This window comes from Syngnathoides biaculeatus, chromosome 7, assembly GCF_019802595.1.
Source record: "Syngnathoides biaculeatus isolate LvHL_M chromosome 7, ASM1980259v1, whole genome shotgun sequence".
Classification (NCBI taxonomy): Eukaryota; Metazoa; Chordata; class Actinopteri; order Syngnathiformes; family Syngnathidae; genus Syngnathoides; species Syngnathoides biaculeatus.
In genome coordinates, this window is record NC_084646.1 from 26,348,565 (window position 1) to 26,364,178 (window position 15,614).

Genomic DNA, 15,614 nt, shown 5'->3' on the forward strand with positions numbered 1-15,614 from the left:
GAGAGCAGACTTCGATGGTTTGGCCATGTTCAGTGGTGAGAGAGTGAGTAGGTAGAAGGTTGCTGAGGATGGAGCTGCCAGGCAAAAGAGCGAGAGGAAGACCAAAGAAAAGGTTGAATGATGTTGTGAGGGAGGACATTTGGACAGTGGATGTTAGAGAGAAGGATGCATGTTATAGGCTTGGATGGAAAAAGATGGCGCGCTGTGGCGACCCATAACTGGACAAGCCGAAAGAAAAAGAAGCTCTCGTCCATCTGCCATTACATTGGGCACAGCAGGTTTTTAATGGAAGGGATCCAGTGTGATGCCTGGACATGACATCACAGACAAATATGGCCACCACTGGGATACGCATTGTGTCGGTCAGACTTACGCAACTTTGCACTTTTATAAAACGGTCCCAGCTCACTTTTTCCAACTGGTATTATAATCAAAGTGATTATTATTTCTAGTTTTGCTAACAATACCTATTTTAAAATGTCATTTCTGGTGTCAGTGGCACTTTAACTGAGGACAGCAAAGCCTGCAGGTCTTTTGATGTTGTTCGAGGTTGTTTTTGGACCTCCTGAATGAGTCTGCACTCATGGAGTAATTTTAGTTGATCGTCCAATCCTGAGAAGGTTTGCCACTGTTCCCAGTTTTCTCCATTTGTGGACAATGGCTCTGACAATGGTTAATTGGAGCACCAAAGCCTTGGAAATGGCTTTGTAACCTTTTCCATATTGAGGGATTTGAATCACTTTTTTCTCATTTATTCATGAATTTCTTTGGATCGTGGCATGATGCATTGGTTCTTGAGATCTTGCAGCATACTTCACGTTCTCCAACAGGTTGTATTTGCAATTTCTTGATTCATCAAGTATAGTGGCAATATGATTTGGGTCTGCCTTGTCAAATCAAAATAATTTATCCCAAATTTGTGGTTCATCACAGTGCAGGGGTAATTCGTTTTTCACAGAAGGTCAGAAAAGTTTGGAATTTCTTTTATGGCTCGATAAATTGAAATAATTTTAAACCTGTATTTTGTAATTGCTTGGAATATTTATGAATTATATTCAAATTGGTTTGATGATTTTAAACCTCAGTGTGTGATAGATATACAAAAAAAGAAATGAGGATGGACAAAATACTTTCACAGCACTCTATCTGTATCACAGTAGGCTACTATGAAAGCAAACGAGTGAGTGTGATGTAAGAGGTTGAGAGCGAGAAAGGAAACGCAGCAATGAAGGCGCATTTGTGCGTGTGTGAGGAGTCCCTTACGGCAGAGGATCCTCTGCGCTTTCATATCTTACCAAGCATGACTAACACTGGTTCTTACCCTGACACACATAGATACAGATACAAGCCCATGAGTAGAAATAAATTGCAAACCTTTATCTGCTGATATTGTAGCCATATTCGTCATTGATTGACAAGACTGGGTGAAAATTACACATTTTTGTTATCTTTGTGCTCACTGGGGTTATTTGTAGGCACTGTCCTGACAAAAAATTGTGGTTTTGATTGCTGAAAAAAGATACCCTACCCACAAACGACCAGCATTGTCTAAAAATCAGCATATTTTTTGTCCTCTCATCATCAATGGACCTTTCTGACCTGTCAATCACTTGTACAATAATAGCCAATCAGATAGCTGCATTGTCTTAACCCCTGGCTTGACACACCCCTCTCACCATATTGTCCCACAAGAAATGCTGGTTGTTAGTAGTGTGCACTTGGAAAAGTATGTTACGCAGATAATGGTCCTCAGAGGCGCTTGGGAAACTTGCAATTCTGATGAAAGATATCCTGATAGGTTACAAGGAGCCCGGTCGATTCATTTTCCAAAGCCTAAAACACAGTTGGGATTAAAACTTGCGGAACACCGCACGTACAACAAAATGTGAACAATATCAACAAACACAAGGCTGTATGTTCGAAGGTAAGTGAGGGAGAAGTATCTTCTCCGAGTTTGATTGAATTATTATCAGTGCTTTATACATTGCAGGAGAACAACTTTCACTTTGTTTGTGTGTCACTGACCTGGTGATTTAACTGTGTAATGTTTTATGCTGACGAGTCGGGTTAGTGATATGCAATGATGTCTGTCAAGAGAAATGTCTATTTGCCTATTTATATCACATGAGACTTGTAAGACAGAGCTTCCTGTTGTTTCTTCAGAGCCACTGTCTCTAATCCGTACATCATGGCCGGCCTCACCACTGTTTTATAAACTTTGCCCTTCATCCTGGCGGATACACTTCTGTCACATAGACAGAAATAAACAACACATAAACAACAGGAAGCAGAACTTGACGTAGCAGAAATGAAGATACTGAGGTTCTCGCTTGGTCTGAACAGCTTGGATAGGATGAGGAATGAGCTCATTAGAGAGACAGCCAAAGTTGGATGTTTTGGAGACAAGGTTAGAGAGAGCAGACAGAAGAACAGTTCCTATCCATCTTACACATCGCAAATTAATACGAAATTCTCCTAGAGTAGAGCAACCAAACCAGTTTAAAAACACATTGCCATTCCATTTAAGAGGCTCCCATTGCATCAAACACTGCAGTGGTTTGTATGTTTGAAACAAATTATTTTTAAGTTGTCGCCAGGTTTCAGCTGTCTAATCTTTGACTTCAAACAGATTTGTCTTTGGTTGGAAACATCAAAGGCCAAAACAAAGTCCCCAAGAATGTACGATATATGAAATGAGTACAAGCTGGACTACATTCATGTAAAACCCCTAAATTCATTTTTTGGGGGTGAAACCTGTATCAAGATGTGTGTGCTGTTTGTAACTCTAGGAGTCAGTAAAGTCAATAAAAGAGTTCAATGCCTGCAGTACATTATGTTGAGGAAAAAAATGAATTGCAATAACCTTTTTATCACATTTTTTTCTCTTTCAGACCCTATGATACATTCCACAAAGTAAAAACAAAAAAACAATAATGTATCTTTGTTCATCAGTTTATGCTCGTGCGGCATAGTGTCAGACATAAATAAGTTCTCTTCTATTAGCTGGCAGGGGCCGGCATGGTGGGAATGGTTGTTTGTTTCTATGCAATTGGCTGGCAACAAGCTTAGGATGTACTGAGCCTCCTCCCCGAAAACAGCTGGGATGGGCTCCAGCATTCCCACAACCCTTGTGAGGATAAGCGACTCAGATAATGGATGGATGAATAGAGACCAGGAAGTACATACAGTAATTAATGTTTCCATTCTGCCATAGTGCAATTGTGAAAGGCCAAATTTGTCTTGTAGTCTGAGCCATGCATTACATGCCGTCTCAGGCGTATTGTCTCTCCCATACCATTTTGTTTTAAATTACTTTATTTACGGTCAGTAACCTTTTTATCAAATTTTTTCTCTTTTTGACCCAAGGATACATTCCACAAAGTTTAAAAAAAAAAAAAAAAACAAATAATGTATCTTTGTTCATCTGTTTATGCTAGTGCGGCATAGTGAGACATAAATAAATGCTCTTCTATTAACTGGCAGGACCCGGCACGGTGGGAATGGTTGTTTGTTTCTATGCAATTGGCTGGCAACCAGCTTAGGGTGTACTGCGCCTCCTCCCCGAAAACAGCTGGGATGGGCTCCCGCGACCCTTGTAAGGATAAACGACTCAGATAATGGACGGATGAATAGATGCCAGGAAGTACATACAGTAATTGTTTCCATTCTGCCATAGTGCAATTGTGAAAGGCCATATTTGTCTTGTAGTCTGAGCCATGCATTGCATGCCGTCTCAGACGTATTGTCTCTCCCATACCGTTTTGTTTTAAATTAGTTTATTTACGGTCAGTAACTTTTTATCAATTTTTTTTTCTTTTTGACCCAATGATACATTCCACAAAGTAAAAACAAACAAAAAAAAAAAAAATAATGTATCTTTGTTCATCTGTTTATTACTTTATTTACGGTCAGATAGAATACAATGTCAAAAGACACAGGACAAGACTAAAAATAAGCTTTTGGATTCAAATATACGGTACACGATGGAGACTGCGCGTAAATGTTTTTGCAGAGCTGCTTAATAACAAATTGATCGGATCAGCGGATTAAAACATGAAAGCATGCAGGAAATCATACAATGCTAATTACCAGATGATAAAGTCAAAAGTCGCTGTAAAGTCCATTGTAAATATCACCAAAGAATGTACAGATTTCTATGTGGTCACCATTGCAACCCTAACAGACAGGTCACTTCCGAATGTTAATGTGTGGATGCAACAAATCTGATCTGGTCACTGACTATAAGATCCATAATTACAAACAAACACTCCAGGGTGATTTCACCAAAAATTAACTGGGACAGCAAATGTGTATTTTCTTTTTTCTATTCCTTCTTTTTGCACTATAACCCTACTATCACTACTACTTATCTTTAATATCACCAAAATATCACTATTTCTATTTCTACTGTTTGTCTTTATCACTATCAATTGTTAGCATTTCTATCTCTGCTGCTTTTCTTTTTAAATTAAACTTCTTTTGTAATTTTCTTCCTGCTTCCCCACTACGTGCACCCCTTCATCACCACTCCTCATCACCACCTTTTTCTGCTGTTCCTGCTTTTACTTCCTTGTGTCCTTGCCACCCATTTCATCTTTCCATAGAAGTATCGATACCCAGAAGAGGAAGGGGCATCGCTAGGCCTGCCAAAATTCCACCAACAGACCTGCCATCAGCACCCAATGGGAGTTAACAAAGCGATGACTGATGTAAGGACTCTCAGGAGGGACGGGAAGGATCATGGGACCTGGAAAAGAGAGAGACGGGGTAGTGGAAATATGGAGAGAGACATGGGACGAGACATTGAAAGCTCACTAATGAGAGGAGGATCTCTTAGTCGCCACAGTGGTCTCCGAGGGGCAGATCTGGTTCAGGTGGCAGAGCGACAGCTCTCTCAGATTCAGCATGTCCATGGATACGTCACTCATGCACACATTACACCCGCTCAGGTAACTTTGTTTTGTAAAGCTTCTTAAATTTTTAATTTTAAAAAATATTTATGTATTTAATGAATTTATTTATTTAACCGGTGAACGCCTGCCTTTGGTGCGGGCAGCGTGGGATCAATTCCTGCTCAGTGACGGTGTCTATCTGCCCTGCGACTGACTGGTGACCAGTTCAGGGTGTAGTCCGCCTTTCGCCCGAAATTAGCTGGGATAGGCTCCAGCTTTCCTGAAACCCTCTTGAGGATGAGTGGCCTGGATAATGACGGCAGCACGGTGGCTCAGCTGGTAAAGCGTCGGCCTCACAGTTCTGAGGACCTGCCTGTGTGGGTTTCCTCCGGGCACTCATGTCTCCTCCCACATCTCAAAAACATACAACATTAATCGGACACTCGCAGTTACCCCTAGCTGTGATTGTGAGTGCGGATGTTTGTCTCCATGTGCCCTGCGATCGGACAGCAACCAGTTCAGGGTGTACCCTGCCTCCTGCTCGTTGACAGCTGGGGTAGGGTCCAGCACTCCCTGCGACCCTCGTGAGGATAAGCGGCAAAGAAGATGGATAGATGGATGAACTGGTGAACTACCTCTAAACCTCATCACATAAAATGTTCACACCAAATTATTATTATTATTATTATTATTTTTATTTTTTTTTTTTAATTTGGGTTACACATTTAGTCGTAGGTTGAATTTACACCAAGAAATTTCTGGCCATCTTCTTCAGGCAAGTCAGAGGTTCTTATTTTTTATGAAAATCATTGCAGGAAATGCCCTGCAACTGACTGATTGAAGACCAGTTCAGGGTGTAGTTCGCCTTTCGCCCGAAGTCAGCTGGGATAGGCTCGAGCACGCTGCGACCCTATCCAGGGTATATGGTGTTGAAAATGAATGAATGGATAAATCAATCAATCAATGCAGGGGAACATTTTTGTTTGGATAATTTTAAGTATTTTGAGTGACAACATGCTATACATTTGGGTACTTTGAGGGACGGCACGGCGAAGTAGTGGTTTGCACATCTGCCTTACAGTTTGAGGACATGGGTTCAGATCCGGTCTCGCCTGGGTATGGTTTGCAAGTTCTCGCCATGCTCGTGTGTTTTTTCTCAGAGTACTCTGGTCCTCTCCCACACATATACACCACACCTGTAATATACACAAAGGCGATTAGCAGAGATGTGGGACCTATAAAGGAATAAAGTTGATAAACCACACAATGAAATTATGGGAAAGCATAGTGGAGGCTAGACTCAGGACAGAACTAAGTATCTGCGAGCAACACTGGTTTCATACCAAGAAAAAGTACCACAGATGCATTATTTGCCTTAAGGATGCTAGTGGAAAAGTACAGAGAAGGTCAGAAGAAGCTACATTGTGTCTTTGCCGATCTAGAGAAAGCCCATGACAGAGTACCAAGAGAGGAACTGTGGTACTGCATGCGTAGGTCTGGTGTAGCTGAGAAATATGTTAGAATAGTACAGGACATGTATGACGGCAGCAGAACATTGGTGAGCTGTGCCGTAGCTGTGACAGAAGAATTTCAGGTGGGAATGCATCAGGGATCAGCTCTGAGCCCCTTCCTATTTGCTCTGGTAATGGATAGGCTGACAGATGAGGTTAGACTGGAATCCCCTTGGACCATGATGTTTGCAGATGTCATTGTGATCTGCAGTGAAAGCAGCGAGGAGGTGGAGGAACAATTAGAAAGATTGAGGCATGTACTGGAAAGGAGAGGAATGAATATTAACTGAAATAAAACAGAATATATGTGCATGAACAACAGGGGAAGCATGAGGTTCCGAACAGAAGATATTGCGAGGGTGGATGACTTTAAAGACCTGGGGTCAACAATCCATAGTAATGGTGAGTATGGTAAGACAGTCAAGAAATATGTACAAGCAGGTTGGAACAGCTGGCGGAAGCTGTTTGCTGTTTTATGTGACAGAAGAGTCTCTGCTAGAATGAAGTGCAAAGTTTATAAAACAGTGGGGAGGCCGGCCATGACGTACGGATTAGAGACTGTGGCACTGAAGGGACAACAGGAAGCAGAGCTGGAGGTGGCAGAAATTAAGATGTTGAGGTTATCGCTAGGCGTGAGCAAATTGGATAGGATTAGAAATTAGCTCATTGGTGGGACAGCCAAAGTAAGATGTTTTGAGACAAGGTTCAAGAGCAGACTTTGATGGTTTGGACATGTCCAGAGGCGAGCAAGAGGGTGAGTATATTGGCTCAAGGGCGCTGTGGATGGAACTGCCAGGCAAAAGAATGAGAGGAAGACAAAGGAGAAAGTTGATGGATGTTGTGAGGGAACACATGAGAGCAGTTGGGGTTTGAGAGGAAGATGGAGGAGATAGATGCTCATGGAAGAAAATGACATGTTGTGACAGCCCCTTAACACGACAAGCCGAAAGGAAAAAAAGAAGAAGAATATACAGTATGGTCCTGTAAAATTATGTTCCTTGAGCTTGAAAAATGAATGCATACCTCAGTTGCCTGTTACATATTTCAAATGTACCTTGGTGAGGGTTGCTACTGTGTGTTCTGGTTGAGCTGCTTATTTACTGGAATGATTTGGGGAAATTGAACATGAGGCTCTTTGGTTCCAAGTGCTACTCTTCAGTTTGAAACAGAAACCAATCCAAACTCACTGAGTCTGCGGTGGCGTGCCTATTCTCTTTATTAATGCCTAAAGTCTCTACAGTCTCTGATAGGCTGTTAGTGTCACAGCAGGACAAGTTTTTTAGATTATGGTTAAAATTAAATTAGTCATAACATGGGGCCCCAAAAGGAATGATTTTTCCAAAGATAATTTTGATCATATTTCACTATCAGAACATAGACTGTTTTAATATACAAATCTCAGTTCCATTAAAATCTGGACATTGTGTAAAATGTGAAGAAAAACTGAATACAATGGTTTGCACATCATTTTCAACCTACTGCATATTAATATTAAATATATTAAATACACACAAAGGAAACTTATGGTCAAACTTTTTTACAAAATTTATGATTAGTAGTTTTTTTTATATTTTGTATTTTTAATTTGATGCTTGCAATATGTTCCTAAAAAAGATGGGAGAGGGGCAACAAAAGACTGTGAAAGTTGAGCAATGCTAAAAAAAACAAAGGTGAACGGGTGAATTGAAACAGGTAATGGTCATGATTTTGTATACTTATAAAAGGAGCATCTCCGAAAGGCTCAGTTGTTCACAAGAAAGGACGGGATAAGGTTTACTAGTTTGTGAACAACTGTGTGAGGAAATAGTCTGACAGTTTAAGAAAAACGTTGCTCAATGTAGAATTGCAAAGAATCATAAATGGTCCAATATTATCAAGAGATTCGGAGACACTGGAGAAATTTTTGCATGTAATCAACAAGGCCGAAAACCAGCATTGAGACTTACAATCCCTCAAGTGAAAATGTATTAAAAACTGGCATCATTGTGTAAAGCAGTAGTTGGGAACGTTTTCGACTGAAACAGCCATATTTAGCCTAAGGCTAAATATTTTAAAATTTAATTTCAAAAGAGTCATACAGTATTTTAAAAATTAATTTCATGTGTATCTGCGCATTTATCAAAGACTAACACTTTTAGAGTACAACAAGTCTCTGAATTATTTTAAGTAACATTGTTATGCTGTTGCTAACCAATGATAACAAAAGTACTTTTTACCATTACAAGGTTCATACGCGGCCCTAAAAGTCCTCAAAAACCCCTAAATTTCTAAGGATCCATGTAGGGACCCATAAAAGTCCTTAAAATTCACAGAAAACCGGTCAAGCCCTTAAAAAGGCCTTAAATTAAAAAAAAATCAAAGGGAGGACCTCTACCGCCAAAATTCTCCCTAAAAAAAAAAAAAACAAATCTTTTATATTTAAAAAAAAAAAATGGATCCATCTGGCGTCCAAAACAGCCGGAAATTGCCAAGGGAAGGCACTCTGTGTTCACAACTTTTTTTCTTATAGTCGCCATCCTGTCGTTGATATTCCATTGTTTATTTTTGTGAGTAGGCATTTCACTTCGTCTTCGTAGCGTAGTTCTTTGATCGATCCAATAAGAATACTTGTATCATGGGGAAGTGCATTTTTCAAGATGCTTGGGTTGAAAGTAAAGAGTTTGGGAGCTGGGTTCGTCGAGATTCAAAAGATCGCCATGTGCTCTACTGTGATCTGTGAAAACAGAGTTACCAGCTTGGAAAGATGGGCGTCAAAGCACTGGAGTCGCACCAGAAGAACAGGAAACACGCTGATTTGGCGAAGACTGTCTCATCTTCTGTTAGTATGAATCTGTTTCTGTTAAAATATCAAGATAGTGAAGCATCAACATCAGGCAGCAGTAGGGATCAACTAAGCACCAGTACTGGCACTGCATGCGCACCTACAGTTGTCCAGTCATTGTCTTCAACCAGCCAGAAGTCAGGTTCTATGAATGTAGTTCAATACGCGAAAATGGACTCGTTAAAAGCAGAGATTGTGTGGACTTTAAAAGTGATCTGCATCCATTACAGTTACAAATCTTGTGAAAATAATTCAAAAATGTTTGCAGTCATGTTTCCAGACAGTGACATTGCTAAAGCTACCACTCTGATATCAATGAGAACTACCACAAGGGGCGACAGGTGATCACTGTGACAGGTACTGAGGTACTGGAACCTTTGATGAACCAACAATGGTTGATGGCACCATTGGGTGAGTCTTTTTTCCTTATTCTTGATTTGCCACGATGGCCCTAAATTTTTAGTGTCGGCCCCTAAGAATGCCCCTAAAAAGCCCTTAAATTTTTTTTGTTAGAGTGAGTGTGAACCCTGCATTAATGCGACTTCTGGTGCTGTATGGTTTTATAGTTTGTTTCATACAGCATATCAGATTAAGCTTCATGCAGGCATTGAGACTTCCATTCATTAATCACGAATATAATTCATTTTGATTTGCCATCATGATGGTACCATGGTGAACAGTTCTTGCCGACAGAGGCATGTCTTTTATTCGTTTATCTTCTTTTTATTCGAAGTTGTCAACATGCTTATTGTAACATCAATTATGAATGCTTTGGCATACTCTCCATCTGTGAATTTAGACACACAGCAGAACCCTCTCTCCTCACAAGGCTGTTCATTCTTGCTGAAAACTTCGATGGTACTCATCTTTTTTTCTTTGAGCGACCTTTGTCAAAGCATTTCCATAATTAGTTGTTCTGGCCTGATATGCGTTCGACCCTTCTGCATTCGTGCACATCGACTGCCACAGCAAACTACAGCAACCCCACTGGGACAAACTGACTCTGTGTCATATGCGTTGCCTGCACAACAGAAATCACATGTACAGAATGTCATTATGAGGGCTCTGCTAGCCATATGCAATCATCAAAAGAGCCAGGTATGGCCCGTGAGCCAGAGGTTCAAGACCCTTGGTGTAAAGGATATTGCCACGTGGGCTGAGGAATACTTGAGAAAAAAAAAAAACAGTTGTGAATTAACACAGTTTGTCACTATTCCACGTATTCACTTTAAAACTCTACCATGCCAAGCACAATCCATATATGAACACTGACAAACGTGATTAACTTTTCTTGGCCTGAGCTAATTTGAGATGGAGTGACATAAAGTGCATAAGTGTGCTGTGATTAGACAAGTCTGGAATTCAGATTGTTTTTGGACATCATGGATGTCATGTCATCTGGGGCATAGTTCTAAACCCAGCATCTGAGATGGTATGGTGGTGTGTTTGTGCCCATGGCATGCGTAACTTTGAACATATGTGAAGACACCATTCATCTTGAAAGTTCCATACAAGTTTTGGAGCAAAATATGCTGCTATCTAAGCAACGCCTTTTACAGGGACATACTTGCTCATTTCAGGATGGCAATGCCAAGCCACATTCTCCATATTCTCCCCATGTACGTGTTCCCTTTTCGCTGTGCCTGTTATTCTAAAGTATCGGAGAATCACTCCTTTCTCCTTTTCATATTTGATTATTTAAACTTTGTACACTTAACCTGATAATGGGATATATGAGGGGTGGGTGAACTCACAGCCACATTTAATATGGGTCAGGTCTTTCGCCGATCAATTAAAATGTATACATACAATTAACAACGGCGTTTACAAGTTGAATAAAAATGGTGGCGCACAATGAAACGATAAATATGACAATAGAGACACTAAACTTTATTGTTTGAATCCTTCTTTTTATTCTTTTTTTTACTGCTGTCTTCCCCTTTAAGTGAAGTATTGTCATAGAACCCAATACAAAAACATGGACAAACTTTTTGATTTGTACTGCAATATTGTGGCTTGATAGTGTTTGCGTGTGTGTGGACGTGAGTGCATGTGTGTTCATGCACAGGCATCTGTGTTTGTTTGTTCCTGTACATGCCTTGATGTTTATTTGATAGTCTGGTTTTGTGGGTATATTGTCCAGCTCATTACATATACCTTTTATGACTGGTGCTAGGCGGAACGGTGGACAATTGGTGAGCATATCTGCCCCACAGTTCCAGGGTTCCAAACCTGGCTTCGCCTGTGAGGAGTTTGTACATTCTCTGTTTCCTCCCTCATCCCAAAAATATGTGTGGTAGGTTGTATGAAGCCCATAAGTGTGGATGTGAGTGGAAATGGTTGTTTCTATGTGCCCTGCAATTGGCTGGTGACCAGTTCAGGGTGTATCCCGCTTCTCGCCCGAAGATAACTGGGATAAGTTCCACCACTCCTGTTACCCTAGTCACGATAAGTGGTATGGAAAAATGGATGGATTAAAGACATGTTTGATATTGTCATCTTGCCTAGTTTTGCGAAATAAAACATACACGCATGTGCATGCATACCCCCACAGACACAGTTAAGATAATAAACGTAATCACATCGTACCTGTAGGTTGCTATTGTTGAATATGCGCATGTTATTTTAAGGGCTTCACCTTCCCACCAAGTGCTGGCATGCTTCTGTATGACAGATGGGGTTGGCATCTTGTTCTCCCCATGTACATGTTCCCTTCTCGCTGCATGTGTTATTCTACAGTACATGAGAATAACAGTCCTTTCTCCATTTTGTTTATTTAATTTAATCATGAATAACTTAATTGTATAAAATTAATTTTAATGATAGGAATGAGGAAAAGTAAAAAGGAATACAGCACATACATTTGTATTAACCAAATGTGCATTTCATAAAAATTCAAATAATAATATTCCCTTGAGGGATTATAACTCAAAGAAAGACATTTCCTTGAAAAAAATAGGGGAAAAGGGGAATATGTTATCTCCATTGATATTGTTCATATGGAGCGGTAGGAGAAACCCATCCCTACATCTATCCATTTTCTGAGCCACTTATCTTCACAAGGGTTGCGGGCGTGCTATAGTTTATCCCAGCTATCTTTGGGCAGGAGATGGGGTACACCCTGAACTGGTTGCCAGCCAATCACAAGCCACACAGAAACAAACTATGGGCAACAATGGGCAATTTAGAGTCTCCTTTTAATGCATGTTTTTGGGTTGTGGGAGGAAACCGAAATGGAAAATGCAGATCCCACACAGGCACGCAAACTCCACACAAGTGGGGCCGGGATTTGAACCCAGTCCTCATAACTGTGAGGCAGATGCTCTGCCAAGCCGCTGGGGAGAAGAAACAAAATTTTAAATGAAGAAATATTTAATTAAATATCAAATATTTCGTTATTTCACAGTTTCCATATGTATTTAATTATTTCCCTATTTTTTCAATTGTATCAATATTTATTAATTTTTTTGTGGTCCCTGCTTGTGCATCAAAAACTAATTCTACCTGTCATTCACTCCCATAAAAATCAGTAGGCGGGCACTAGTCAGGACCACCACTGATCCAGTCATAAACCAATGTTTGAGCATGCCTATCTCCATGGCCACTCTTCTGAGTTAATAACAGACATTAAAAAAACGAAAAAAAAAAACATAGACCAGTATGTTTAATGCACCTTCTGATTGTCCTCTTAGAAATTTCAAACCTCCCTGTGATTTCACTCGCTGGTTACCCACACAGGATACGATGCTCAAGGATGGCAGTGGGGCATAGGTCAAGCAAACTGGTCCTGTTTTTTTTGGTCCAGCATGGGAGAAGCACTGGAGAACTTACAAGTTGTGGTGTCATGATACAAAATTCTGACTTTGATACTGTACCTGCACAAAGTCCCTCAACACCAGTAGTCAAACGGTACAAATCTAAAGCATGGCAAAAATCTACATCAACAACAAAAGTAGTGGTAACAGTAGTGAAAACTGACTAAACAACTTCAAATCCTTTTTTTTTTTTTATCATTTCAAAATATTATGATAAACTTAAAGTTAGCCAATTCCTAACTTAGTCGTAATCATTACTTCAATGCCTGCATTTTAATGTCTTAGTCTGTCTCCATCCATCTAGCTACCTAGCTAGCTACACACAATCCCCTCCAAAGGCATTGGCACGGCGAGTTCAACTCTTGTTTTTGTTGAATATTGAAGAAATTTGGGTTTCAGATCAAAAGATGAATATTGGACCAGAGTTCAGCTATTATTTCACATTTACATCCATATGCGTTAAACAACTCAGAACGGAGCACCTTTTGTTTGATGCCACCCACTTTTCAGGTGAGCTAATGTTCCGGAACAGATGAAATTAAATTAAGTGAAAGTAAATAATATTTGGTAGCATAGCCCTTACTTGCAATAACTACATCAAGCCTGTGAGCCATTGACTTCACGAGACTGTTGCAAATTTCATTTGAAATACTTTTCTAAGCCTTTACTGCAGCCTCATTTCGTTTCTGGGTTCTCCCTTCATTCTCGTCTTCAGGAGATTAACTGCATACTCTACTGGATTATGGTCTGGTAATCGACTCAGATAGTTTAAAACCTTGCATTTTTCCCCCTGACGAAGTCCTTTATTGTGTTGACAGTGTTTTGTCCATTGTCTTGTTGCATGGTGGAGCTTGTCGTGATTAGTTTGGATACATTTGTTTTGCAATTTGCCACGCAAAATTGTTTTGTAAACTTCTGCTGCTACCACCACAAGTTATATCATCCATAAAGATTATTATTCAAGCCATGCTTCTCAGAGGACCTTTTGTGTTTTCAATCATAAGTAGATTATTTCTTTATGCATACTAGGCTCTTTCCGTCACTTTGGTAGAGGTTAATCTTGGTCTCATCATTCCATAAAACTCTGTTTCAAAACTTTTGTCGCTCATCTCTGTACTTTCTGATTATTTTTGCTGATAAGTGGTTTACATCTTGTGATATGTCCTGTTCCAAGCAGCAGGTACCTGTGGTAAGCCATTGATACTATTGATGCTGTCAATCTCCCGCTGGTACCACTGACTCTAATGTGCATTGAATGCCGTGTCTCTCTAAAGAAAAAAGTTGCCGGCGCAACCCTGCACATAGAGTGATGGAATATATGGATGCCCTGAACAGTGAACCTCTATAGGTGTTTGAAGCTGTATTGACAGTATGTTGTAGTTTGTCACATTTCATAAAAAGCTAAATTCATAGTTAAGGAAGAGGCATGAGGCTAAGAAGAGTGGAGGGGTGTGAGAAAGTGTGAATTTGAATACTTTAAAGGAGTTTTAACACTGTGACAGGGTGTCCTGGCAATTTAAATTTTTAATTGTGGCAAAAGCATTTGCCTATTGATCAGCCACTCATAAAGACTGTTGGCAAACTACACAAACTGCAAAAGAGTTAAATTGGGTTTGGCCCTGTCGCTCCGTGTGCAGCAGCCTTAACAGCACAGGCTAATCTACTGTACATAACATTGACTTTGCTCACACAGCATTGTGAGCGGTGGACTCTGTTACATCCCAGGAACGAGTCAACAGTTTGAATCGATTTTATACTCCTGGCTCCCACACAGTCGCACACACAAAGAACTCTCGTTCCTCACTTTAAGACATTTACAACTTTTCTGGGAATCACTGGCTCACTGTTGTTTCTTAAGACATTGTATTTATTGAGCGCTCTCGTGTATGTTTTTTTTTAACTGACAATACAACAACAAACAAAAATCGTTACTGTGCTTTCTCACATCAAAATACCTCCGTTTGATACTAGTATCGGTACTTGGTGAAACACTGCTTACACACTCTTTGCACAATATACTGTGTCTATCACATTATTATAAATCCCACTTGAGTTCTGATTGCTTAGTCTTTTAGTAAAGCTTTTACATTTTCTACAAGGTCCACAATGTCTGTTATTAACTTGCGCATGTAAAATGCATAAAATATATTGGTCAGTATAATTACTATTAAATCCATCTCTTTTCTCAGAATGTCTTATTCACCCACGAGAGTGGTCATGCAGATGCAGGCAGGCTCCATCAATGGTTTGTGACTGGATCAGCACGAGGCCCCCTCACTGCCTGCCCATTGAGTTTGATGGTAGTGAATGACCAATAAAATTATTTCATGAAGAAAAAGGCAGAAGCATTTAATAGCAAAAACAATACTGACATTTTTAAATATATATTGAAATAATTAGAGAGGATTACAAATTGTGAAATAATTACTAATTATTCATGACACCTTTATTCAATTATATACAGTATATACTTTTTTTTTAACTTCACCATATGATGTTGATTAATTAGGAAGAAAAAGCTGGAGAAACACACGTGCGTGTGTTAAATTACACAGTGCTGATGTCTATATTTCAT

The 15,614-nt window shown here is 39.9% G+C and overlaps 1 protein-coding gene across 18 annotated transcripts in view; it reads left to right on the top strand.

The window, feature by feature from the left end:
• The window catches only part of LOC133503106 (discs large homolog 1-like protein), a 138,137-nt gene that overhangs the window by 34,256 nt on the left and 88,267 nt on the right, over positions 1 to 15,614 (top strand). For 8 of the 18 annotated variants that reach the window (XM_061824298.1, XM_061824295.1, XM_061824296.1 and 5 more), the window contains one exon: positions 4,605 to 4,949. The exons of 5 other annotated variants lie outside the window; for them this stretch is intronic. In XM_061824298.1, the coding sequence (XP_061680282.1) occupies positions 4,605 to 4,949 (345 nt within the window). Of the gene's footprint in view, positions 1 to 1,702; positions 1,925 to 4,604; positions 4,950 to 15,228; positions 15,340 to 15,614 lie in introns of those variants that run through there. 5 more of the 18 variants (XM_061824301.1, XM_061824306.1, XM_061824307.1 and 2 more) reach the window with 3 other exon arrangements.